Below are 24,233 nucleotides of genomic sequence, written 5' to 3' on the forward strand. Positions count from 1 at the left end.
GATTTCCATGTTTACAGTACTTGGTGGCGGAATTGTGGAGCCCTGCTTGTTAAAGATGGTCGGAAGGAGCTGGTTGTTACAGACAGTCGATGAAACAGAGACACAGAGGATATCATGGGGCAAGAAAGAGAGAGGGGCAGGCAGTCAGAGCCCAGCTGTGTGTTTGAACGCCTTTCCATGTGGGAGAGAAAGGGCTGCTTCAAGGAATGGGGGGGAGAAGAGGCAGGCCACCAGAGCACAACTCCACACTTTTGACATGGGAAAGGCTGGATGCACACAAAGGTTGTTGTTGTTGTTTTTTTCCAGACAGCCAAGGGAAATCTGAAAGAGTGGGCTGGGATCCCACAGCTCTATTAGGTGAACATCAAGAGAGAGGGAGTCCTTCGGGCAGGGAGAAGGGCCAGTCAAAGCAAACATTGGCAGGCTTCAGCCGATGGCTCCCTGCTCATAGCTCATGCATCTCCCGTTGCTAGTCAGACAGGCATTGTGGGATGTCAGTGTGTGCACACTGCATCAAAAAACTGTGACAACCGAGCGACCAGGAACATCTGTGAAAAAAGGGAAGCCTCACGTGCATGCTCGCTCTACATGCTCGCTCTGTCCTTTTCATGGCTCTTCCGCATTCTCATTTTTGTGGCTTGTGTGCCCCTATTGTGGCCCGTGGACAAACTGTGGCTTTCCAGATCTCCGTGGACTACAGTTTCCATGAGCTCCTGGGAATCGTCATCCACGGACATTGGAGAGCCGCAGTTTGGCCACCCCTGCTCTAGTGCTTCGGTTTTCTTCCCCCTCTAGTGGTCGATTCGATATTACACCACTGCATCAGTGTAAAAAAATGTGGGTTTTCAGGGTTTATCCCAGATATACAGTGATGTCATATCAAATCGTCCACTCGAGGGAGCAAAACAGGCAGAAAAGAACGACACCGTGATGCAATAGGGACCCACGAGCCACAAAAACTAGGATGCGGAAGTGCCCTCATTCCTTTTCTGGATTTCCTTAGGCCTATTAACATGACTCATGAGCCTCTTGTGTTGCAGGGTGGTAAGGCTTCATGCTGTCTGAAAGCTTTGCCCATGAGGCTGGGAGTTCGATCCCAGCAGCCGGCTCAAGGTTGACTCAGCCTTCCATCCTTCCGAGGTCGGTAAAATGAGTACCCAGCTTGCTGCTGGGGGGTAAACGGTAATGACTGGGGAAAGCACTGGCAAACCACCCCGTATTGAGTCTGCCATGAAAACACTAGGAGGGCAATGAATGCCAAGGCCTCTCTTGCCAAAGAGCCCTTTGCCAGGCTTTTGGAGCCAGCTGCCGAGTCTGACCCTCTGTGGCCCTTCATAGCCAGATAAGATTTTTGGAAAGGAGCCCTTTGCCCCGTGGCTTGGCATGGAAAATCTTTGGTACTCATTACCCTCCAAGCATAAGCCGAGGCAAGAGGCCCAAGGAAGGAAGGAAGAGAGGCTAAAGGGCACAGGAAGGACCCTTCTGAGGTCCCTCCTGCTTTCCTTATGGGGAAGGAGGGACTTGATGAGGCCTTTGCTGAGATCTTGGAGGCCTTGGGAATGATACACTCCTGCAGGTCCTTCTGTCCCAACTCTGCAGCCCTTTTCCAGCCTCGAGTCTCCCAGCTAAGACTATTCCACAACGCCAGGACCTGTTGGGACCTCCTTTTCAGAGAGACAACTTCCAGTTGCTAGCCAGGGAAGTCCCTTCTCCGTGCAGCAGAAGACCGAAGGCTGGGACTGCCCCACAGCCCATTCTTTCTCTTGCCCCCCAACATCCACTGATTAGGCAGAGCAGCCTGTGGGTCCCCCAATCCAAAGGCTGTGGTGCTGCAGCCAGAACTCGAGGGGATCCCTTGGAACGGATGGGCAGGGAATTCACAGTGGACAAAAGGAGATCTTTCTTTGCTCAGTGAGCAATTAAGATGTGGAATTTGCTGCCAGAAGATGTGGTGATGGGCACGGGTGTAGCCAGGTTGAAAGGGGGATTAGATAGATTCATGGTCTATTAGTGGCTACTAGCCATGGTAATTAAAGGGAGACTCCATGTTTATAAGTAGTCAACCTCTGAATCCAAGGGCTAGGAAGCAGCATCAGGGGAAATCCTCAGCCTCCATGGCCTGTTGTTGGCTCTCCGGATAAATTGATTGAGGCCATTGTGTGAGAGACAGGATTCTGGACTGGAGGGACCCTCCCTGGTCTGACCCAGCGGGGCTCTCCTGTGTCCTTATGAGGGGAAGGCCTCGGCCTCCCTGTCCTGTGGCTGGCCCTGCAGAGGGACTGGCTGGCCCCTGGGTGAGGCAGGAGGCTGGACTGGAGGGACCCTCCCTGGTCTGACCCAGCAGGGCTCTCCTGTGTCCTTATGAGGGGAAGGCCTCGGCCTCCCTGCCCTGTTGCTGGCCCTGCAGAGGGACTGGCTGGCCCCTGTGTGAGGCAGGAGGCTGGACTGGAGGGACCCTCCCTGGTCTGACCCCGCAGGGCTCTCCTGTGTCCTTATGAGGGGAAGGCCTCGGCCTCCCTGCCCTGTTCCTGGCCCTGCAGAGGGACTGGCTGGCCCCTGTGTGAGGCAGGAGGCTGGACTGGAGGGACCCTCCCTGGTCTGACCCCGCAGGGCTCTCCTGTGTCCTTATGAGGGGAAGGCCTCGGCCTCCCTGCCCTGTTGCTGGCCCTGCAGAGGGACTGGCTGGCCCCTGTGTGAGGCAGGAGGCTGGACTGGAGGGACCTTCCCTGGTCTGACCCAGTAGAGCATTCTGCAAGCTAATACTTGCTTAACCTTAGCAAGCCTAATGCTCCCTGGTCTCCCATTGTCCCGCAGGGGACACACCAAGAGCCCTGCTGGATCAGACCAGCGGCCCATCTAATCCAGCATCCCGTTTCTCAGAGGGGTCAATCGGAAGTCTCCAAAGGCCTAGAGACAGAGGTCGATGGCCTCTGAACGCGGGAGTCCTTTTCGGCAAATTGGCCTTTGAAGCTGGGTGACGTTTAACCCTTGCATCCTTTTGGCGCCAACCATTTCTCATCTGTTGATTCCGGGGGCCCCCCATGACGAATTAAAAGTTGTCCCCCCCCCACACACACACACACCTCTTTGCAATTCAAATAAAACACAAGCCTAAAATCACCTCCTTTCCTCCAGCCAAGACTATTCCAAGGAAATGTGCTCAGGGTAAAAGTGGGCTTTATGGGCAGGCATGAAGAGCTCTGTAGCTCCTCAGGAATCATGGGAAATCAAGAGGGTCAGTGACCTTTTTAAAAATAAAAGTACGTGTAAGTTGACCATTTCCGTGACAGCTGCCTTCCCGTGGGTTTAATTTGGGTGTGTGTATTCTCTCCTCCCCCACTCCCCGTTTTCTTTTTAACTTTGTGTCTAATTGTAAAATTTTACAAAAACAAAACAAACAAAAAAAAACTCAGACAAGTTACAACTTTGTGTCAAAACGGAACAAAACAAAAAAATAGTGTAAGAAAACAAAAAGAGTTTCTCGCGAACCGTGTACAACCGCATAACGCTGTAACGCTAAGCTAACCGATATGTAACGCTATCTGTAATGTCAGAAATTGTTTCGGCGCACCTTGAGCGTTCCAATAAAGACGGAGTCACTTTACGTTTCGCGCCGAGATCCCGAGGCCCTTTCTAGGTGGCGAAGACACAAAACATTTCCTGCCTGGAAAATATTCCAGCGGTACCTCCACAGCCGGGGCTGGACTTTCTTTTTTAAAGAAGAAGAGTTGGTTCTTATATGCCGCTTTACTCTACCCAAAGGAGTCTCAAAGCAGCTTATAGTCGCCTTCCCTTTCCTCTCCCCACAGCAGACACCCTGTGAGGTGGGTGAGGCTGAGAGAGCCCTGATATTACTGAAGAAGAAGAGTTGGTTCTTATATGCTTCTTTTCTCTACTTGAAGGAGTCTCAAAGCGGCTTACATTCGCCTTCCCTTTCCTCTCCCCACAACAGACACCCTGTGGGGTGGGTGGGGCTGAGAGAGCCCTGATATTCCTGCCCGGTCAGAACAGCTTTATCAGTGCCGTGGTGAGCCCAAGGTCACCCAGCTGGCTGCATGTGGGGGAGTGCAGAATCGAACACGGCATGCCAGATTAGAAGTCCGCACTCCTAACCACGACACCAAAAAGAACACCGTTTTGTGAAGTGGCATGAGAGGAAACAGAATGGAAAGCAACAGAGGTGGGGAACTGGCTCTTTCTTATATGCCCTTCCCTACTTTGGGGGCAAAAAGGAATTTTCTTCCAAGCCAGATTGTCCCAGGGACTGTGGTGGTTTTCCTCTGTGTACAGCAGGGATTGCTGGGGGAGCGGAGTTGGAATAGCTGTGAATTTCTTGCGTTGTGCAGGGGGTTGGATTAGATGGCCCTTGGATTCCCTTCCAGCTCCATGTTTTTATGACCATATAGCATGGTTTCAAGGCCGAAACCAAGCCAACCTGGACTTAAGGGACATAACCTGGACGTATATTACAAGGTGGGGTGAAAGTGCTAGAAATCCATAGGTCTGCCTGGGAAATGTGGGGCTACAAGTTCATCCCCACGCCAAGACTTCTGCGACTCAACAGCTTCGTCCCCATGGATCTTACTTTTTAAAGCCACTCTGGAAGAGCCCCCCAAAGAGGGGAAAACAGAACCCCATCCTAGCCCAGAACAGAAACACCGAAAGAAGAGCTGGTTTTTATACCCCGCTTTTCACCGTCTGAAGGGAGCCTCAAAGCGTCTTCCAACCGCCTTCCCTTCTGCTTCCCACAACAGGCACCCTGTGAGGGAGGTGGGGCTGAAAGAGCCCTGACAGGACTGCTCTGGGAGAACAACGATCAGGGCTGTGAGTGGCCCATGGTCACCCGGCTGGCTGCAAGTGGAGGAGCGGGGAATGAAATCCGCTTGCTGGATTAGGCACTCCCGCTCTTAAGGACGACATCCAGCAAGCGGCTTCTTACTCCTTAACTCCGTTGCCAATCTTGCACAGTTGCCATAAGAAAGCCTTGCCCCTCAAGGCCCTGGGGCCAAGCGGCTCAGTTCAGGCAGCACAGAGCTTGCCTTCTGCAGCCTCCCCGCAAAGACCTGAATAATTTAATCCTCCCTTTTCCCCAAGCTCAGTTTACCTGGCTGTGACAAGGGCTGCCGACTCCTCCCCACCCCACCACCAGAAGGGAAGCAAGGATATTTTGCCCCCTCTCCCTCTCCTGAATATGGAATCCACAAGGGTCCTTTGCCTGTTTCCCTCCAGAGGGGATCTAAATCGGGTTGTGAGACCCTGCCCAGCAGGAAAGACCGAATCCCTCTGAATTGCCAACCCCCACTTTGGAAATACCTGGAGATTTGGGGGGGGGGTGTCTGGGGAGGGATTTCACCCTTCAAAGAAGCCGTCTTCTCATCTGGAGATGAACTAATTCTGAGCAATCTCCAGGCTCTGCCTGGAGGCTGGCATTCCTGGGAACTGACTTCTGTCATACAGAGACCAGTCGTAACACCAGATCTCCCGGCTCAGCTGGAGGCTGGCAGCCTCTTTATATCACAACCTGATTCACGGCAACACAAAAGCACCTGTCCTGGGCTGCAGGAGCCATTGTGGGTTCAGATCCACCCCCTTCACATTTCCCCTCCTCCTCTGCTGCAGCAGCCTCTCTGTAAACACAGCTCAAAAGCATGTCATGGGGAAAAGAGAGTCATGCTTCAAGGCTGCCCTTACTTTACCCTCCCCCCCACCCCGTGGGAAAAGGCTCTGCCGGTCCTGTCCCACAAAACATTTTGCTTCGGGCTGGGAAATGCTAACCACGGCCCAAGGAAGCGGCGGATGTGCTATTTTGGAGCCAGTTGGTGAGATTCCAAGGAATTCCACGGGGGTGGGAGTCTCTGAAAAGAAGGGCCAAGAGCCACTGCAATGCTTGCATAGACCCAAAAAGTAATTTTAATCTTTTTCGCTACCCCCCGGGGACTTCCGCACAAATGATGTAGAGCAGAAAGAGAAGCTGAGGCCCAGGCAACACCGAGGAAGAAAGCTCACTGGTTTTCTAGCATTCGAAAACTGTTCATCAGTGTTGAAAAATAAATTGGACGTGTATTGTTTTTACCTGCCCTGAACCAACCGGGAAAGGCAGGCGATAAAAATAAAATGATTATTAGCTTAGGAAAGTTTGGCTCTCTGTTGCGTTAAGAAAATAAAAACTGTGGCAACGAAATGCTTATTGCAAGTTTTGATTCAGATTCTCAAATGCTGTAGTGCGTTTAATTCTTAGCAAAGTTTTAAGACTTCAGAGAGTAGCCATACTGGCCCGCAAAAGAACAGTTCGATTCAAGTCCAGGAGCACCTTAAAAACCATGAAGAAGAAGAAGAGTTGGTTCTTATATGCCACTTTTCTCTACCAGGAGGAGTCTCAAAGCGGCTTACAATCTCCTTCCCTTTCCTCTCCCCACAAACAGACACCCTGTGAGGGAGGGAAGGCTGAGAAAGCCCTGAGATTACTGAAGAAGAAGAAGAGTTGGTTCTTATATGCCACCCGAAGGAATCTCAAAGCGGCTTACAATTGCCTTCCCTTTCCTCTCCCCACAACAGACATCCTGTGGGGTGGGTGAGGCTGAGAGAGCCCTGATATCACTGCTGGGTCAGAACAGCTTTATCAGTGCTGTGTCTAGACCAAGATCACCCAGCTGGTTGCATGTGGGGGAGTGCAGAATCGAACCCAGCATGCCAGATTAGAAGTCCGCACTCCTAACCACTACACCAAACTGGCTCTCCAAAATGAACCGGGGGGGGGGGGGATGAGGTTAAAAAGTTTGGCCTCTCAAAAGTTTGCACCACCAAAAATCATGTTGGCGCCTCTGAAGCCCTAGTGAACTCAAGCCAATTGGTTTTGTGCTCGTCAAACAAGTGGGTTTCCTTCGTGACAAACCCACCTGAAAATCAAATCAACTACCTCACACACTCCAGGTTGGATCATGTAGATCAGGGGTAGTCAAACTGCGGCCCTCCAGATGTCTGTGGACTACAATCCCCAGGAGCCCCTGCCAGCATTCGCTGGCAGGGGCTCCTGGGAATTGTAGTCCACGGACATCTGGAGGGCCGCAGTTTGACTACCCCTGATGTAGATCAACTATGCTCAAGATAGTATTTTCTCCAAGCAGGTCTACATTGAGGCAATAGCCTCTTGTACCAGCAGGGGGTGCCTCACGCTAAGCGAAGTTTCCAGTAGGAAGAAAGTTCCGAAGGAGGTGGGAGGGGCTTTGGCCTAGAGAGGCTTCTGATTGGCTATGCAGATTTTATTTTAAACATTGCTTTGGCAGCAGCTGCCCCAACTGTAGAAGGATCTGCACGGCGGCACGGAAGTTGTGCAATCATTTTACAGCGGGCTCCACCTCCCGTGGCAGCCATTTTGTCACGGTGCTGACCAAGCCGTGTCACAATTCCAAATGTGCCTGCAGACTCAAAAAAGGTTGGGGACTCCTGAGATACAGGCACCTGTTCACCTGGTGCGGTTTTCCTTCCAAGTATGTGCATCTTCCCAATCATAGAATAGAGTTGGAAGGGACCTCCTGGGTCATCTAGCCCAACCCCCTGCACTATGCAGGACACTCACAACCCTCTTGCTCCTCCACTGTCACCTGCCACCCCCTTGAGCCTTCACAGAATCAGCCTCTCTATCAGATGGCTCTCCAGCCTCTGTTGAAAAATCTCCAAAGATGGAGAACCCATCACCTCCCCAGGAATCCTGCTCCACTGAGAAACCGCTCTGCCAGGAACTTCTTCCGGATGTTGAGATGGAATTTCCAATGAAACACTCGGAGCAGTTGCTCTTATTACAAAGACTTTATTATGTCACATACCATTCTCATCTTTGTGCATACAAATGCACAACGTGAAAAGAACTACAAACCGTGTCCAAAGAAAGTGCTTATTGGAGAGAGGCTCACGTTGAGCACCGCTGACGCTGAGCCCTCTCAACTGCTTTAAGGCACAGAAGCGTCGTCCTTCAGTCAAAAGGCTTTCTCCCCAAAATTCTGCTCCGGATGGTGAGCGATAAGCCGAGTTTTAAGCCTTCAAAGAAGTAATGGGATCAAGGAGGAGTTCTATGTTCCCTCCCTCTTCCCCACTCTGCCTGCACAGTTTATCGAAAATTCACCCTTTGTAACAATCCTGTATGATACGCCCAATACATTTCAACAGCATCTGATTGGCTAAACAAAATTAATCTATTCTGTCAAAGAAAAGAAAGAGGAAATATTTCCCAAGTTAGTAGCTGTGAAAACGATCCAGCCCTGATCACGACGTTAATTTACTAATATAAATAAATACAACATATAATTCTGTGGTCTATAAAATGCATTCTAAATCTTCCATGCTAACTGGAATGTGCGATTTTAATTTTAATTTTATGAGCTAAGATATATATTAAAACAAATGTAAGAACTGCGGTGAGTACAAGCTGGCAACCAAAGAGCAATAAAAATGTTTTAAGTCAGAAGAATCCGAGCAATGTCTGTATTCTAAAATCATGCAACATAACTATATTGCTCTTGGAAAAGGAGAACATTCAGTGGCTTGGCAGAGAAGAAGAGCTGGTCTTTATACCCCGCTTTTCACTGCCCAAAGGAATCTCAAAGCGGCTTCCAATCACCGTCCCTTTCCTCTCCCCACAACAGACACCCTGTGCGGTAGGCGGGGCTGTGAAAACTGTTCTGCGAGAACAGCACTAACAGGACTGTGAATAGCGCAAAGTCACCCAGCTGGCTGCATGTGGAAGATCGGGGAATCCAACCCGGCTCACCAGATTAGAAGCCGCCGATCTTAACTTTGGCTCAGTCCAAAGGAAAAGGTCATTCTCTTTGCAAAGTCGCTGTATTAAATCAAAGACGTGGATTAAATCAACTATGCATTTGTACCTGATGCCAGCCAAATGGAATCTGTGTGATGCAACAGAATTCTGGGCAAACAAAGCAGTGTTCCAATTAAAGGCACTTGGCTTTCCAAGGATCAGACCCCGGCAACGCTTAAATTGCCCCTCAAACAGTCTGATGGCATCTGTTTTGAAAGATTATTTTATATATATATATATATATATATACCGCTTTCCCTCTTGACGGGGGACACAAAGAGTCTTTCCGCATTGTGCTCCCCCCTTGCAATAAACTTGAAGGACAGGTTAGGACAGGGGTAGTCAAACTGTGGCTTAACATATTGGAATTTCTGTCACAGACAGCTGTGTATGTCTAGAGCAGGGGTAGTCAAACTGCGGCCCTCCAGATGTCCATGGACTACAATGCGAATGCTGGCAGGGGCTTCTGGGAATTGTAGTCCATGGACATCTGGAGGGCCGCAGTTTGACTACCCCTGGGTTAGGAGGTGACTAGCACGGCAGGGTCGCCTGGCAGGCTTCCGCGGCAGCAGGGGTGGAAAGCCAGCCGGCCCAAATCCTCGTTGAAGGCAATAACTCAGGGGAAGCCAAACTGTGGCTCTCCAGATGCTGGCAAAGGCTCATGGGAACTGTAGTTCAGAGACATCTGGAGAGCCACAGTTTGGCTTCCCCTGCTCTAACCACTGGGCCATGTCAGCCCTCGGCTAGGAGTCACCCAGGTGAGTTTCCACCTGTCGTGTGGTCCTCTCTCACGTGAAAGCAGCGGCCGGAAGCCGGCCAGGATGGCCTCGTTCACATGTGTGTTGTTGACCCCCACTCCCCCCCAAAATTCAGCTGAGCTCTAAAAGAACAACACTTCATCCTGCCTTCTTTTATTTCCTTCATGCACACCTCACCTTCCCCCCGCCCCCGGGGACCCAAACTAACTCGCACTGTTCTCCACTCCTTCATTTTCTTCTCACAGCCACCCTGCGAGGTAGGCGAGGAGCATGCGATTGGCCTGATTTCCCCCAGCAGTGCCGGGATTCAATCCAGGCTGCCACCACCCTTGGCGCTCTGCCCCACGCCATCCTCTTCCCGAAACCTCTCAGAATAAAGCTGCCCGTGACCGATGCCATTCCCCGTGTCCCCCATTTCCTCCCCGTGCTGCTAGAGGACCTTGCAAGTTGGAAGAAATCCTTTGGGGCACCATCTATCCAAGATCCTCTCCTGGGGGGTTGCCCAAAATGGAACCTGGGACTTCCCGAAGGTATCCCCTCAGCTGGCTCCTCTCTTTCACCCTTTCTCCCTCATCTTCCTCTTACATTTCACTACCTCCCTGATGCCTCCGTACAGTCTCTTAATCTCTTTTTCACCAGCCACAGACCTTCACACACACACACACGCAGAAACTGGGGAGGTATCCTCAGCTCCCATTTGCAGTTTCCTCTGAAGGACAGACCTGGGGTGGGTGGGTGGGATACACGACGACAGAGCAGTACGGCAAACTATTTGGGGTGACCGCGTCACAATCTGGCGCCCCCCCCCCTTGACTGACAACATCAGCCACATTTCCCTAGAAGCCTCTCAAACACACACAAAAATTAAAACAAAAAAACACCCCACCCCGAACAGTATCGGAACAGAGAAAACTCAGCCTGCCCGGGAGCACAACACTTAACAGTAACTGCGGGAAATAAAACACGCTAAGAAAACCTTGTGTCATCGTGGCACGGCACGGCTGTTTCCGTCACTTGCCCACAATTCCTGTTGCTCGCAAAAAATTCCTTCTCCCCGCCCTGCCCAGGAGGACATCCGAGGTGAGTCCGACAATTTCTTAGCGGTGAGTAAGGAAGAGGTTTCGACAGCCTCCCCCTCTCAGAACCCTCCTTCCCGCTGTCTGAAACATCTAGTAACCTGCTGGCCACACGGTAGATAAATCTGGCTCATTCCCTGTTACGTTTTGTTACCTTGTTTGGGAGAAAGGAAGAGGGGGTCCACTGGCACAGCCGCCCTACCCACTGCCACAGGCTCACTTACACTCTCGGAAGCACCGTTGTGCCACGGCACCAAGAGGGAGTCTCGTGCGGCCGGGCAGGAATTGTAAGCGGGCTGGCCGGTTGCTTACGGATTTCCACGAGGCTCTGCAAAAGCCATCTGGTATAGCTTCTTTTTTGGGGGGAGGGAGGCATAGTCTTCTCCAAGAAGAGACAATCAACCAAGTCTGAAATGCCTGCCACGTGGCAACAACGTTTGACCCCTGGGCAAATTTCCCCCCTCCAAGGAATGGCTTTCCCAAACCCTTAAATTCTTTTTTTTTTTTCAATTAACAGTTCCCATCAACACACCCGGGGGCTCCCGCATCACTTTGGTTCGCGGATGGGCTGCAGTTCTTCCGCTGCCGGCGGGAGGGCGCCTCCCGGTCACGTCACGGAATTCTTCTTCTTCCGAAACGGAGACTTCAGCCGCTTCCAGACGGTGGTCCGCGGCTTGCATTTCTTCCCCAGCGCCATGGCCGCCTCCTTCTCCTTCCGCCGGATTTCCCGGACGAGGGCGTGAAACACATCGTCGATGTAGTAGCGGAAGGCGGCGGAGGTTTCGAAGAAGGGGCAGCTGAATTCGCGGGCCAGGGCCAGGCCTTCTTCTTTGGAGACCTTGAGAGAAAGGACAGGCCGGTCAGTAAAATGAGACAGGCCTCCCACCATGCAGCCTCCTTTCCAAAGAGCAACTCATTGTCCTTCTCCTCAAAAATCCATCGTTTACTCGGGCCTTCTGAGTAATATCCCTGTCTGAAGTTCCTGCTTTGTGCTGGACGTCTATCAAGCTCTTTAAAAATTCTGAATGCCGAGGACGGCACATTTCTGCGTTTGTTCTAAAACAAACTATAGCTAACCAAGCTGCTCTGTCCTAGATGGCCCAGGCTAGCCTGATCTTGTCAGAACTTGGAAGTTAAGCAACATCGGCCCAGGTAAATATTTGGACGAGAGACCAGGGTCACTACTCAGATAAGAGATTTTCTTATATGACCCTTTTCTTTACCCTGAGGAGTCTCCAAGACACTCTCTGTCCCGTCCCTTGCTCTTCCAACCACTGGCCTCTTGTGAGACAGGTGGGGCTGAGAGAGTCCTGAGAGAACTGGGACTGGCCCAAGGTCCCCCAGCAGGCCTTATGTGCCTCACAATCTCTTTTCCTTCCTCTCCCTCAAACAGGCCCCCTGTGAGGCACGTGGGGCTGAGAAAGTCCTGAGAGAACTGGGACTGGCCCAAAGTCCCCCAGCAGGCCTCCTGTGTATCAAAGCACCTTCCAATCGCCTTCCCTTTCTCTCCCCATCACAGGCCCCTTGTGAGGCAGGTGGTGCAGAGATTCTTGAGAGATCTGAGACTGGCTCATGGGCACCCAACAGGCCATGGTTCTCCAGATTAGAGGCCCCCAATCTTAGCCCTGACACCACACTGGCAGTGGCCAAGCTCCATGTGTCTCTTTGTCTTGCAAATCCGTGGGGCTGCCAGAAGTCAGCTAGGACATGACAGCACCCTCTGCGATTGTGGCCAATGGCCAGCCGGGCCCCAGAGTCCCTTCCAGACTGCCTTTCCCTTCCCTGGCCCTGAAAACGGCTAAAGGGACATCCCAGAGAGATCAGATCTCGCTTTGCGCTCCTTACCTGTCTCAGCTGCGCCAGATCAGACTTGTTTCCCACGAGGACGACGGGGGTCTCGTCTGTACGCCGCACACGATAGATGAGCTGCTTGAACTCCCGCACTTCGTGGAAGCTACGCCGGTCCGTGATGGAGTAACAGATGATGAATCCTTCCCCGGCCCTCATGTACTGGTCTCGCATGGCAGTAAATTCTGCCTAGAAAGGGGGGGGGGGAGGGGAGAAAAGCAATCAGGGACTTGGTTTATATCCTGCGTTTCTTCCAAAAGGGGACCCAAACCGACTGACGCAGTACTGTTCTCCTCTCCTGTTTTGTCCTCGCAGCAACCCTGTGAGGTAGGTTAGGCTGAGTGTGTGGGACAGGCTTAAGATCACCCAGTGAGCTTCCATCATGACACAAGGGGGAGGGGGGGGAATTCGAACCTGGGTCTCCTAGATACTTACCTGAGTCTAATCCAGGCTTTCTCATCCAGGGTTCCTCCAGTTGAGGGGGGGTTTGATTTATTTATTTATAAGATTTAACTAACCCAGGGAGGAGACAGGAGGATAGAGCGGCTTTCGGCTCATCTGTCGGGTCAGCGGTGGCCTTGCTGAAGTAACACATGATGGAAAGGGCATTGGGGGAGGGGGGAGGGCTGAATCTGCTGCACTCTCCCCACTGGGCCCTCCCATTTCCCCCCGCTCAGAATTCCTGCTCACAGCCCCGCAGGCAGAAAACGGCTGGAGAAAAGCCGTCACAAACAAAGAGGTTTAGATATTTGAGCAGGAGAGGACTGTGCCCAATGCACATACCCTCAAAAAACACCAATTTTTCCAGGGAAATTTATCTCTGTTGTCTGGAGACGAGTTGTAATTCCAGGAGATCCCCCAATCCCACTTGGAGGTTGGCATCCCTAGCAGAGAGCTACTGCACTGGAATGCAGTTCAAGGGCTGTGCCCGGTCTGCACAAGAATGCCTTCCTTCCGAGGTTTCTCCTTGTCCCGGCAGCCATTTCTGACCCTGGGAGAATATTTCTGGTCTTGTGAGGATTGCCAACCTCCTGGTGGTGCCTGGAGATCTCCCAAAGTTACAAGCAGTCTCCAAATCACGCAGATAATTTCCCTTGAGCAGAACTGCCGCTTTGCACAGTGGGCTTTATGAGAGCCTGAACGAAAGCTTCCTCATTTTGCTCAGGCAATGTAATGCGCACGCAAAAATGAAACTCAGTTCTTATTTATCATGTTTTTTCGTTTTATGTGAGATGCCAAACCTGTGACTTCTGGGGATGTGTCAGGGGGGGGGGCGTGGCTGGCTGGCATCATTTCCAGAGTTGCTGGAAGCCTTTTAAACTATCTCGGGGGTTACTCTAAGGTCAATAGGTTGAGAAAGGCCACTCTAAAAGCTACACCAGGGGTAGTCAAACTGCACCCCTCCAAATGTCCATGGACTACAATTCCCATGAGCCCCTGCCAGCAAATGCAGCGTGGTGTTGTGGTTAAGAGCAGAGCCACCAGCTGCAACTGCAGTAAACTATTTCCAGACTAACAAGCAACTGGGAGGAGTGAGGAACACAACACAGAGGTGAGGGTCTGAGCTTTGGGCGCTGAAGGCTGTCAGCTCAGTCCGTGGCCTGTCCAGTTAAAAAAGGATGGAAAAACCCTTCTCTGACCCTCTGGAGCAGGAGTAGTCAAACTGCGGCCATCCAGATGTCCATGGACTACAATTCCCAGGAGCCCCCTTGCCAGCGAACGCTCCATGGACATCTGGAGGGCCGCAGTTTGACTAACCCTGCTCTGGAGAGTGACTGCCGGCCCAAGTTGACAGTGCTGACCCAGCCAAGAAAATGTTCTGACTCAGCAGGAGGAGGCAACTTCCTGTGCTGGGAGCGCTGACGCAGCAATCGTGGCCTGCCCCAGGAAGTCCCAGTGACCTTTTCATTTTCGTTTCTTCGTGTCACCCTGCTGCCAAAGAGCTCGGGGTCATTACGTGCTCAGGGAGGTGCACGCCAGGGCCGGAGTTCAGGGGAACAGCACCTGCTTGGCTTGCACACTGTCCCAAGTTCAATCCCCGGCATCTCCAGTTATGAATTGGGAAGTAAATGATTTTGAAAAAGGCCTCTGGAGAGCCGCTGCCTGCCTGGGCGGGCAATACTGGCCTGGACAGACCAAAGGTCTGACTCAGCAGAGGAGAGCTTCCTGTCTGCTCAGGCATACTTTGCACAATAGTCCAGAAACTACTGTGCAAGAAAGCCCTGTAGAAGAGGTGAGCTAAACTGTGGCTCTCCAGATGTCCATGGACTACAATTCCCACAAGGCCCTGGAAGCAGGGGCTCGTGGGAATTGTAGTCCATGGATATCTGGACAGCCAGTTTGGCCACCCCTGCTTCCTAATAAACTCAAGATCAGAAATCAAAAATGTTTTTTGTACAAAAATATTAAATTCAATTCCATAGAAAGAATGTCCTGCTGTGGTCTACGCCCCAGGACAACCACGTTTCGCCAAGTCCTTGCTTCTTCAGAGGACCCGGGACATCCCTGAATCGCTGGGAGAAGAGATGCTTCTGAGAGCAGGAAAGGCTGTCCTAAAACTGCAGAAAATTCTTCTAGGACAGTTGTAATTGTGAGGTCCTTTTAATTTGGGCACAGGCCTAGGCACTGGTCGCTTGTGGTACTGCGCACCTGCTGAAGAAGCAAGAACTTGGCAAAATATTTCAGCAAATTTTTTTTTTGATTTCTGGTTTTGAGTTGATTAGAAGAGTTGCTTTTTATAGCCCATTTTTCACTACTTGAAGGGCTCCCAAAGCGGCTTACAATTGCCTTTTATATATTATTATTATTATTATTATTATTACTACTACTACTATTACTATTAGTAATAATAATAATAATATTATTATTATTATTATTATTATTATTATTATTATTATTATTATTATTATTATTATTATTATTATTTCCCGCCACTTCCAGAACCGGCTCGGTCCATCATAACCCCCCCGTAAAATCCCATTAAAATACACTAGGAAATAAAAATATACATAGAACAGACAACCCCCCAAAAACACGGCGATCTAACTCAACTTCTCTCCTCCCCCCAAAATTAATAAAGGGAGTGGGGAAAAGGGGGCCCAGTTGACATAAGGCCATCACTCAACACCACTCACCCCTAACATGGCTTAACACCGGAGGGGAGGGCAATCAGCTCTTCCCTTCCTCTCCCACAACGGACACCCTGTGAGGTAGGTGGGGCCGGGAGAACTTTGACAGAACCGCTCTGCAAGAACAGCTCTAACAGCACTGTGACTGGCCCAAGGCCACCCAGCTGGCTGCATGGGGAGGAGTGGGGAATCCATCCCGGTTCGCCAGATTAGAAGCCACTGTCCTTAACCACTTACACCATGCTGGCTTTTTTGCAGAGTGAATTCTGGTCCGTTGTTTTACATCCCAAAATTGTGCAACACCCTTGTTGGCTCCTCGCTCTCACATATTTTGCACGCAGAAGGTCCCAGGTTCGATCCTTGGGGTCTCCGGTTCAAATGATCAGGGCAAAGTTGACGGGAAAGACTTCCGCCCCACAGCCCCTACCAGTCTGGGCTGACTTTGAAGGGCCCGGGGTCGTGTGCTTGCCGTTTTCTCATCCACTGTAGTGCAACGACCCCCGTGGGAGATGGGGAAAAGTAGCGGAGGATCTGCCAATGAGGTTTATGAAACATGGAAGGATTTTAACTAGGCTTGTGTGCTTCGGCGGCCATTCAAGCCCGAAGTGGCCAGCACTGTGGGGGACAGGAGCAGAGCCAGTGGCGGTGTGCAACCAGGCGCCTGCATGCAGGTGCACAGCTCTGTGCCTGCGTGTGTGTGCCGACTGGAGCACCGGCGCTGCCCCTTTACCCCACACCGCTGGCTGCTTCAGGCTTGAACAGCCGCCGAAGTGTGCAAGCCTAATTTTAACTCCCCACTCCTAGATTAGCCCACAAGCCAATAGAGAGCCGGTTTTCAAATGCAGGATGACCTTAGCAAACCTCTATAATATGGGGGTAATGACACGGATAATAGCGGCCTACCCTGCAGGGCTGTGAGAAGGGTAACAAGGCATCGTAGTTGAAGCGATTTGAATGTGCTACAGAAGTGCCACGGTGTGGCTACGTCACTACGTACCTGGCCTGCCGTATCCAAGATGTCCAGGTTGGCAGGTTCGTCATCAATCCTTATCCGGATTTTGTAAGCATCCTCTGCAGAAAGAGACACACAGATGCTCAAGGTCTCGAGTGCAAAGAAAAAGGGTTGGCTTTCATACCTTGCTTTTCATTACCCCAAGGAGTCACAAAGAGGCTTACAATCGCCTTCCCTTCCTCTCCCCCACAACGAACACCCCATGAGGTAGGAGGGGCTGAGAGAGCTCCAAGAGAATTGCAACTGGCCCAAGGTCACCCAGCTGGCTGCACGTGGAGGAGGAGTGGGGTTCTCCAGGTTACAGTCCGCTGCTCTTAATCTCCGCAACATGCTGGCACTCAAGAAGGGCAACATGGTGCTTGCTAAACCATTTTGTAGGAGGTTTCTTGAAGTGACACTGCCCTTTTAAAAACAAGGCCCGAAGGAGGCTCAAAGCCTCCCTTTCCTCTCCCCACAACAGACACTCTGTGAGGTGGGTGAGGCTAAGAGAGCCCTGATATCACTGCTCAGTCAGAACAGTTTTATCAGTGCCGTGGTGAGCCCAAGGTCACCCAGCTGGCTGCATGTGGGGGAGCGCAGAATCGAACCTGGCATGCCAGATTAGAAGTCTGCACTCCTAACCGCTACACCAAAGTGGCTAGAGCTTTATAAACTTACATACATGGGGTGGAGAAAGTGGACAGAGAAAAACTTTTCTCCCTCCCCCACTACTACAGCTCAGGAGCTCCCAAAGACACCAATGGGCAGTAGGTTCAAGGAAATACTACTTTACACAGTGAGTGATTGCAATGTGGAATTTGCTGCCAGTGGATGTGGTGTTCACTACCAGATAGCTTTTCAGAGGATTGGGCACATCCATGGAAGAGAGGTCTCTCAGTGGTCACTCGCCATGCTGACGAAAAAGAACCTCCACATTCAGAGGCACTAATCTTCTGAACAATGGTGGTAGGAGGCAACATCAGGGAAAGGCCGTGGCCTTTATGCCCGGTTGTTGGTCCTCCAGAATACCAGGCCGCCTACTGCGTGAACCAGGATGCTGGACTAGATGGACCACTGGTCTGATCCAGTAGGGCTCATTTCTAAGAAGCCATTAACGAGAAGCACAACTGTCCCAATGAAAATGTTTGTGTAAAATGCAAGTAGGAGGCCTTGTTCCTCAACACAGAGCTTATTTTCCCTCCGGAGTTAACGTCATGGTCTCCCAGGATACCCCTAGAAGAACTTAAAGTACCAACATGCTGGCAGTCCCTGGCCCGAAGGAAGTACGTCTGACCTCAACAAGGGCCAGGGCCTTTTCGGCTGTGGCCCCAAGCTGGTAGAAAGGCCTGCCAGTTGAGACCCAGGCCCTGATGGAGCTATCAAAGTTCTGCAGGGCTTGCCAAACAGCACTCTTCGGTCGGGATTTGGCTGAGGCCAGAACTAATCTACTCCGAGGAAATCTATGGACCTGCCTCCATTTATCTCCGGATTATTCCTGCCACCAAATCCAATTAAACCAACTCTTCTTCTTCTAATAAAAATCAGCCAACACTGTGTATCCAATCACCCACTGCTCACAGCTGGTCACCGTTCACAAACTTTGGGATGTGGCCAAGCAAACCACATTCCACCCTAGTGAGGTACCCAGCTTGCCGATCTGGGATTCCCCTTCGCAGAGAATTTGCACAAAGCCCAAGCCGTTGCTGGAGAGGGCCAGAAGGGAGCCTGCGGACAAACTCACCGATCGTCGGGTCGTGGTCTTCTGGGAAACGATGGCTAATGAACTGCATGGTCATGGCTGAAAGGAAGAGACAGGAGCAGAAGTCAGAGGACACAAAAGGAGGCGTGCCATCCTGATCGGCGTGCGACAAATACTGTAGGAGGGGAAGATGCGCTCTGCCCTACAACAAGAAGTGTTAAGTGCAGGATAGGAGCCCTAGCAGGATCAAGACTGGTCGCTGTGTCAGCCTGTCTCAAGCAGTAGAAAAGAGCCAGCGTCCGGGAACTGAATATGTATGTTAAAAGAGGATGGTATACCATACTTTCATACGTATCAATAAGCATCTGGTTAGTTGATTGTTCTTTTTTCTTTATAATTTAAGCGATGGGAATTGAGCACGTACGTTTCAAAATAAGAATGGACTGTGTTTTTATATAGATTAATGATTACTCTGTTAGCCGGCTGTTTCCTTTTTCTTTTTTCTCCCCATTTTTTTTCGTAAACTTAAGAAAGACAGCAGTAACTTAGGCTAGGACTAACTAGCAATGGGAACTGATTATATATTTCTTGAGATAATATTAGAATATACTATGTATGGCATACACGCACAGACGATGTATAGACGGTGTACTAATAATTATTTATTAGCTGGTCGTTTTCTTTTTCTCTCTTTACCTTTCTGTAAATGCCTTACATAACAATAAAAAATAAAATTTCAAAAAAAAAAAAAAGAGCCAGCGTCCAGCAGCACCTTCAAGACTAACCAAATCTGTGGCAGGGGAGGAGCTTTCGGGAGCCACTGAAGACCGCAGCACTGACGAAAGCTCCTCCCCTGCCACAAATTTGGTTAGTCTTGAAGGTGCAATGGAACTCTGGCTCTTTTCTACACCTAGTAAGATTCTGCATGAACATCCAGAGTCCAAGCGAACTCCAGCCTCTGATCATGAAAGCTTTAGGCAAAGGGAGTGGCCAAACTGTGGCTCTCCAGATATCCATGGACTACAATTCCCATGAATGCCTGCTCACAGCATGCTGCAGGCAGGGGCTCATGGGAATTGTAGTCCATGTACACCTGGAGAGCCACAGTTTGCCCACCCCTGCTGTACTGAGCAAGGGATTTGTCTAGATGGCCTCTAGGTCCCCTTCTGACTCTACAGTTCTATTCCGTGAAGGGGCAGATAGGTGCTGTATTGGGACTTCTGAGTATGCCCATGCAATTCTGTTCAAAGCTGTTCTCCCGGTCCTGCCCTCCCACTTTTCCTTGCAGTGTTTCTATCTGTAGTGGCAATGTTTCCATTGGAAGCTCGTGAAAAGCCCAGGGCCTGCTCGGAAAAGCGGGGAGGGCAGCATACAAACCTAATAAATACAACAGACTGCACGGGGAACAATGGCCTTGCACCAGCTGGGTTGGCCACGCTCCCAAAAGCCGCTCCCTTCCAACGTCCACACGGTTCTCCTGGGACCGGAGGCGAAGGCCAGGCTCAACATGCAGCCGCCCCTTCCTTCCACGCCACCTCCACACGCCACTAAACACAGTGCCGCCCTGAACCATAAGCAAGCCTAACTGTCCAGGGGAGAGTCCCGGGAGGGTGAAGTTTAAGACCCCTCTTTCCGCCAGCAGCCAATCTGCTGAGCAAGCCGCAGGGGAAGAGAGGCAGTCTCCAAGGGTTGTCTAGTTGGAATTGAACTTCCGTGTTCAAACGCAACGAGTTAATCCCGGCAGACTAATTCTACAGATTCTTTACTGGAACTGCCCCGCCGAACCAGGCCAAAGCCATGGCAAAGAAAATTCACAAAGACGATCCTTGAAGCTAGATATTCGGAGGTAAGCAGCACCTGACAACGGAGCCTTGTATATCAATTGTGGCAAAAGACTGCTCATGACGTCTGATATGAATTGTCCTGATTCCAACGCCCTCCCCTCCCAAGTGAGAGCAGCTCACTGCCGGCTCTGGCAGCAAGGAGGAAGGGCTGTGGCTCAGTGGAAGAGCCTCTGCTTCACAGGCAGCAGGTCCCAGGTTCAATCCCCGGCATCTCTGGTTAAGAGGACCAAGTAGAAAGTGATGTGAGCTGCTGCCAGCCTGAGTAGGTAATACCTCAACAGACTGAGGGTCAAAATCAGTTCAAGTCTTCTTCAAGGGTGAGTTCTATTGCACTCAAGCCCCGCCTCAGCAATTCCCGTGTGCCCTGTGTCTCTTCTGTCACAGTGGCTTCCACAGCCCACCCTCACACTCCAAAGGCGTTCCGTGAACCTTGTGGTAGTGAGTCCCACAATTCTGCTGTATTGGGCTGAAAAGCAGCCCTTACTCTGAGTTTGTGAGTCCCTCAGCCATTCCTACAAACTTTCCTTCCACCAGAACAGCCAACATCTTGAGGAAATTAGTTCCTCAGGCAGTCACATAAATTATTCACCCTGCATCACCTTTTGGAGGGGGAGGTTATAGAGATGTGGTTGCCAACAGTTGCCTGGAGGGGGGGGGGAAACCCCTGTCTTTTAAACAAAGGGACAGCAGGATGTTATGCATCTCCGTGTGTTGCCCTGTCCTAAATCACTCACAACGTGGGCTGGAAACAATTAGGGAGTGTAGACTAATCTTGAATGCAGGGATGACCAAACTGTGGCTCTCCAGACGTCCGTGGACTACAATCCCCATGAGCCCCTGCCAGGGCTAGCAATCGTAGTCCTTGGACATCCGACAGGGTCTGATGGAAATTGTAATCCACGGACATCCGAAGAGCCAGTTTGGCCACTCCGTAGCTTGCCAAAGTTAGGATCCCACTGGGGGCAGGCCGGGGGGGTTCTGCATCATTTACTCCCTCACTTACGGATAGGCACAAGGAATTGGAGTCGGAAGGAGCCACACAGGCCATCGAGTCCAGCCCCCTTCTTCGCTTCTGCTTTTAGACTCCTGGTTGACTCGACAGCCCTAATCTGGCTGCAATGCTCACCGAACGTCCCATCCTGTCGACCGCGTGAACTTTGCATTGACAGGCTCTGGCTCATCGGCCTCGAGTCCAAGTGAGAAAGGCAGACTAACAATAACACACGTACACACACATGCATACATACATGCATGCATATACATGTGTATAATATATATATTATGTGTGTGCGCATATATATATATATATATATACACATATACATAAAGCTTTAAATACACACACATATACACACAAAAAGATATATATACACACACACACAACGCTTCCACTGTGTATATACGTGTGCATGTGTATAATATATATATGTCTGTGTGTGTGCATACACACACACACACATATATGGACTCCGGGGAATGGCAGAGGACAGGAAGGCCTGGAGGATCATTGTCCATGGGGCCGCGATGGGTCGGACACGACTTCGCACCTAACAACAACAACAATATATACACACACACACACACACCTATACACAAGCATACAGCTTCCACGGCCTATCTCCATGTCCTAGCCCGCTCTTCGCAGGCGCGGGCCCTTCTCTCCCGCCCGCAACACCGACAGGGGAAGCCCGGCCAAGCCCCGCCCGCGTCCAGCCAGGCCCCCGGGCGACCTACCGCTCTTGCCGACCCCGCCGGCGCCCAGCATCACCAGCTTGTACTCGCGGGGCTGCCCGGGCGGAGGACCGGCCGCGCCGCCCACCCCGGCCGCGGTCCCCCCCCGCGGCGCAGCCCCGTCCATCGCCGCGGCCTCCAGGCGCCTCACACGCCCCGGCCAGGAAGCGCCGGACCCCGCGCCCGCCCGCCTCTTCTTCGCCTCTTCCGCCCTTCCTTCTTTCCCGCCCACCGCCCACAAAATGGCGGCGCCGCCGCGGCCCAGCGCCAGGCCCGGGAGAGGAGGCGGGGATTCCGCAGGCCCCGCCTCCCAAGGAGGAGGAGGAGGAGGGAGGAGGAGAAGGGAGGGGGCGCCCCCGCACCGCTGGCTCCCTTGTGGACGCGCGGGAAATAGGGCAGGGTCCCGCCGCCCAAAGTAGAGATCAGCCCTATCTGTCCACTGTGTTCCTTACAGAGCGAGTAGTTGGGCTGCCCAAGGAGGTGGGGCACTCCCCTTCGCTGGGGGGGCTTCAGGCGGCGGCTGGGCGGAGACTTATTCTGGAGGCTTGAGGGTGATCCTGTTTTGAGCTGGGGGCTGGACTAGATGACCTCTAGGGAGATCTCCACTGTGATTTTGCACTGCTTTCTACAACCCGAAGGACTTTCAAGTCGGTTTGTTTCCTCGTTTTTAACTGCACAACAACACTGCAGGGTAGGCTTGTCAGAGGATAGCAAGAGTACTTTGCATTATGCTCTCCTACCCCTGTATTAAAGCCCTGACTACCCCTGCTCTAAAGCTTTCTCTTTGCAATTTGTGACAATTTGTACTGTTGGACTCTTGGTACAGACAGCTAGCACGGCCAGTTTGGTGTAGTGGTTAGGAGTGCGGACTGGGTGACCTTGGGCTGTTCTGACTGAGCAGTGATATCAGGGCTCTCTCAGCCTCACCCACCCCACAGAGTGTCTGTTGTGGGGAGAGGAAAGGGAGGCGACTGTAAGCCACTTTGAGACTCCTTCAGGTAGAGAAAAGCAGCAGAGAAGAACCAACTCTTCTTCTTCCCATCTTGATTAGGGCAGTAATGGGACCGAGTCTGCACAAAGTAAATTAGCAACTTAGAATCATAGAGTTGGAAGGCAGCTCCAGGGTTATCTAGTCCAACCCCCTGCACTATGCAAGACACTCACAACTACCTGCCTACCCACAGTGACCCCAATTTCATGCCCAATTGATGCCCTCACAAAAATCAGACATTTATTTGCTGTCAAGTCACAGTGACGTTCGGGGGTGGTTGGCCATTGTCTGCTTCTGTGAAGAGACCCTGGACTTCCTTCCAAAAACCAGTCAGCGTCAATCCTGCTTAATTTCCAAGACCTGACCAGTCTGGGTTCGAATGGGCCATGCAGTTCAATGCAAGATCTTAATGTTAGCAGCCCCACTTTTAGGGATTTTGCTCTTGCTCCACTCATGGAGGTGTTCAGATGATAACCGGATGTTTGGCAGATCATCGTCATAGGGGATGAATGTCCTCTTTGGAATATACTTTCTTAATCAATTTTGGAAACGTGATGCCAGCAAAGCCATATAATACAACTTTTGGCCAGCGATGGCCGGACTTCAGCTCTCCAGCTGTCTGTGGACTACAATTCCCATGGGGCCCTGCCAGCGCATGCTGGCAGGGGCTCATGGGAATTGTAGTCCATGGACAGCTGGAGGACTACCCCTGTTTTAAGGTATTGCCAACATTTGCTGTAGCAGACTTGCATGACCACCGTTATGGGGTTTGGGAACTAGGTAGAACTGCTCTTGTGCTTTTCTTGTCCTCTTGGCCACTGTGCAACCCAAGAGGATTGGAATGGATCCAACATGGCCGCTCTTATGTTCTGATGTATGAGGCAGGGGAAGTGGCGTTTGCTGGCAGGGGCTCGTGGGAACTGTGGTCCATGGACATCTGGAGGACCACAGGTTGACTACCCCTGCCTTAAAAGACTTACCACACCTCACAGCCCATTTGCCCAGGGCACCTGGAAGCACATTCTATACAAGGGGTGGCCAGATTGCAGCTCTCCAGATGTCCACGGACTGCAATTCCCATGAGCCACCATGCTGTATGGTGTGTGGACTTTTAAGCCACAGTTTGCCCACCCCGTTGTTCTATTCCAATAAAACGCATCAGGCTTCGGAGAGCCCTAAGTCGCCTGGAGAGGCCAGTTAATCATGTACTAAAAGTTCAAAGGTGGGGCGGGGGGAGAGGGGGTTATTGCCATTTAGGTCCTCTCACCGCCACCCCTGTAGTGATGTCATTATAACATCGAGCATATCCCCACTGCTGGGAGGGGAGATTAAAGGGAAGGCTAAAGGTCCCACAC

At 51.4% G+C, this 24,233-nt stretch overlaps 1 protein-coding gene across 1 annotated transcript; it reads right to left on the bottom strand.

The window, feature by feature from the left end:
- Positions 1–7,791: 7,791 nt before the first annotated feature.
- On the bottom strand, positions 7,792–22,101 carry RIT1 (Ras like without CAAX 1). The gene is made up of 5 exons (XM_077322830.1): positions 21,891–22,101; positions 18,355–18,411; positions 16,620–16,693; positions 12,492–12,683; positions 7,792–11,484 (listed from the first exon to the last, which is right to left on the bottom strand). Exons 1-5 carry the CDS (start codon positions 22,012–22,014, stop codon positions 11,254–11,256), a joined length of 678 nt encoding a protein of 225 aa, XP_077178945.1. The 5' UTR covers positions 22,015–22,101; the 3' UTR covers positions 7,792–11,253.
- Between the last annotated feature and the right edge of the window lie 2,132 nt (positions 22,102–24,233).

This window comes from Paroedura picta, chromosome 1 (assembly GCF_049243985.1).
Source record: "Paroedura picta isolate Pp20150507F chromosome 1, Ppicta_v3.0, whole genome shotgun sequence".
NCBI classification, from domain to species: Eukaryota; Metazoa; Chordata; class Lepidosauria; order Squamata; family Gekkonidae; genus Paroedura; species Paroedura picta.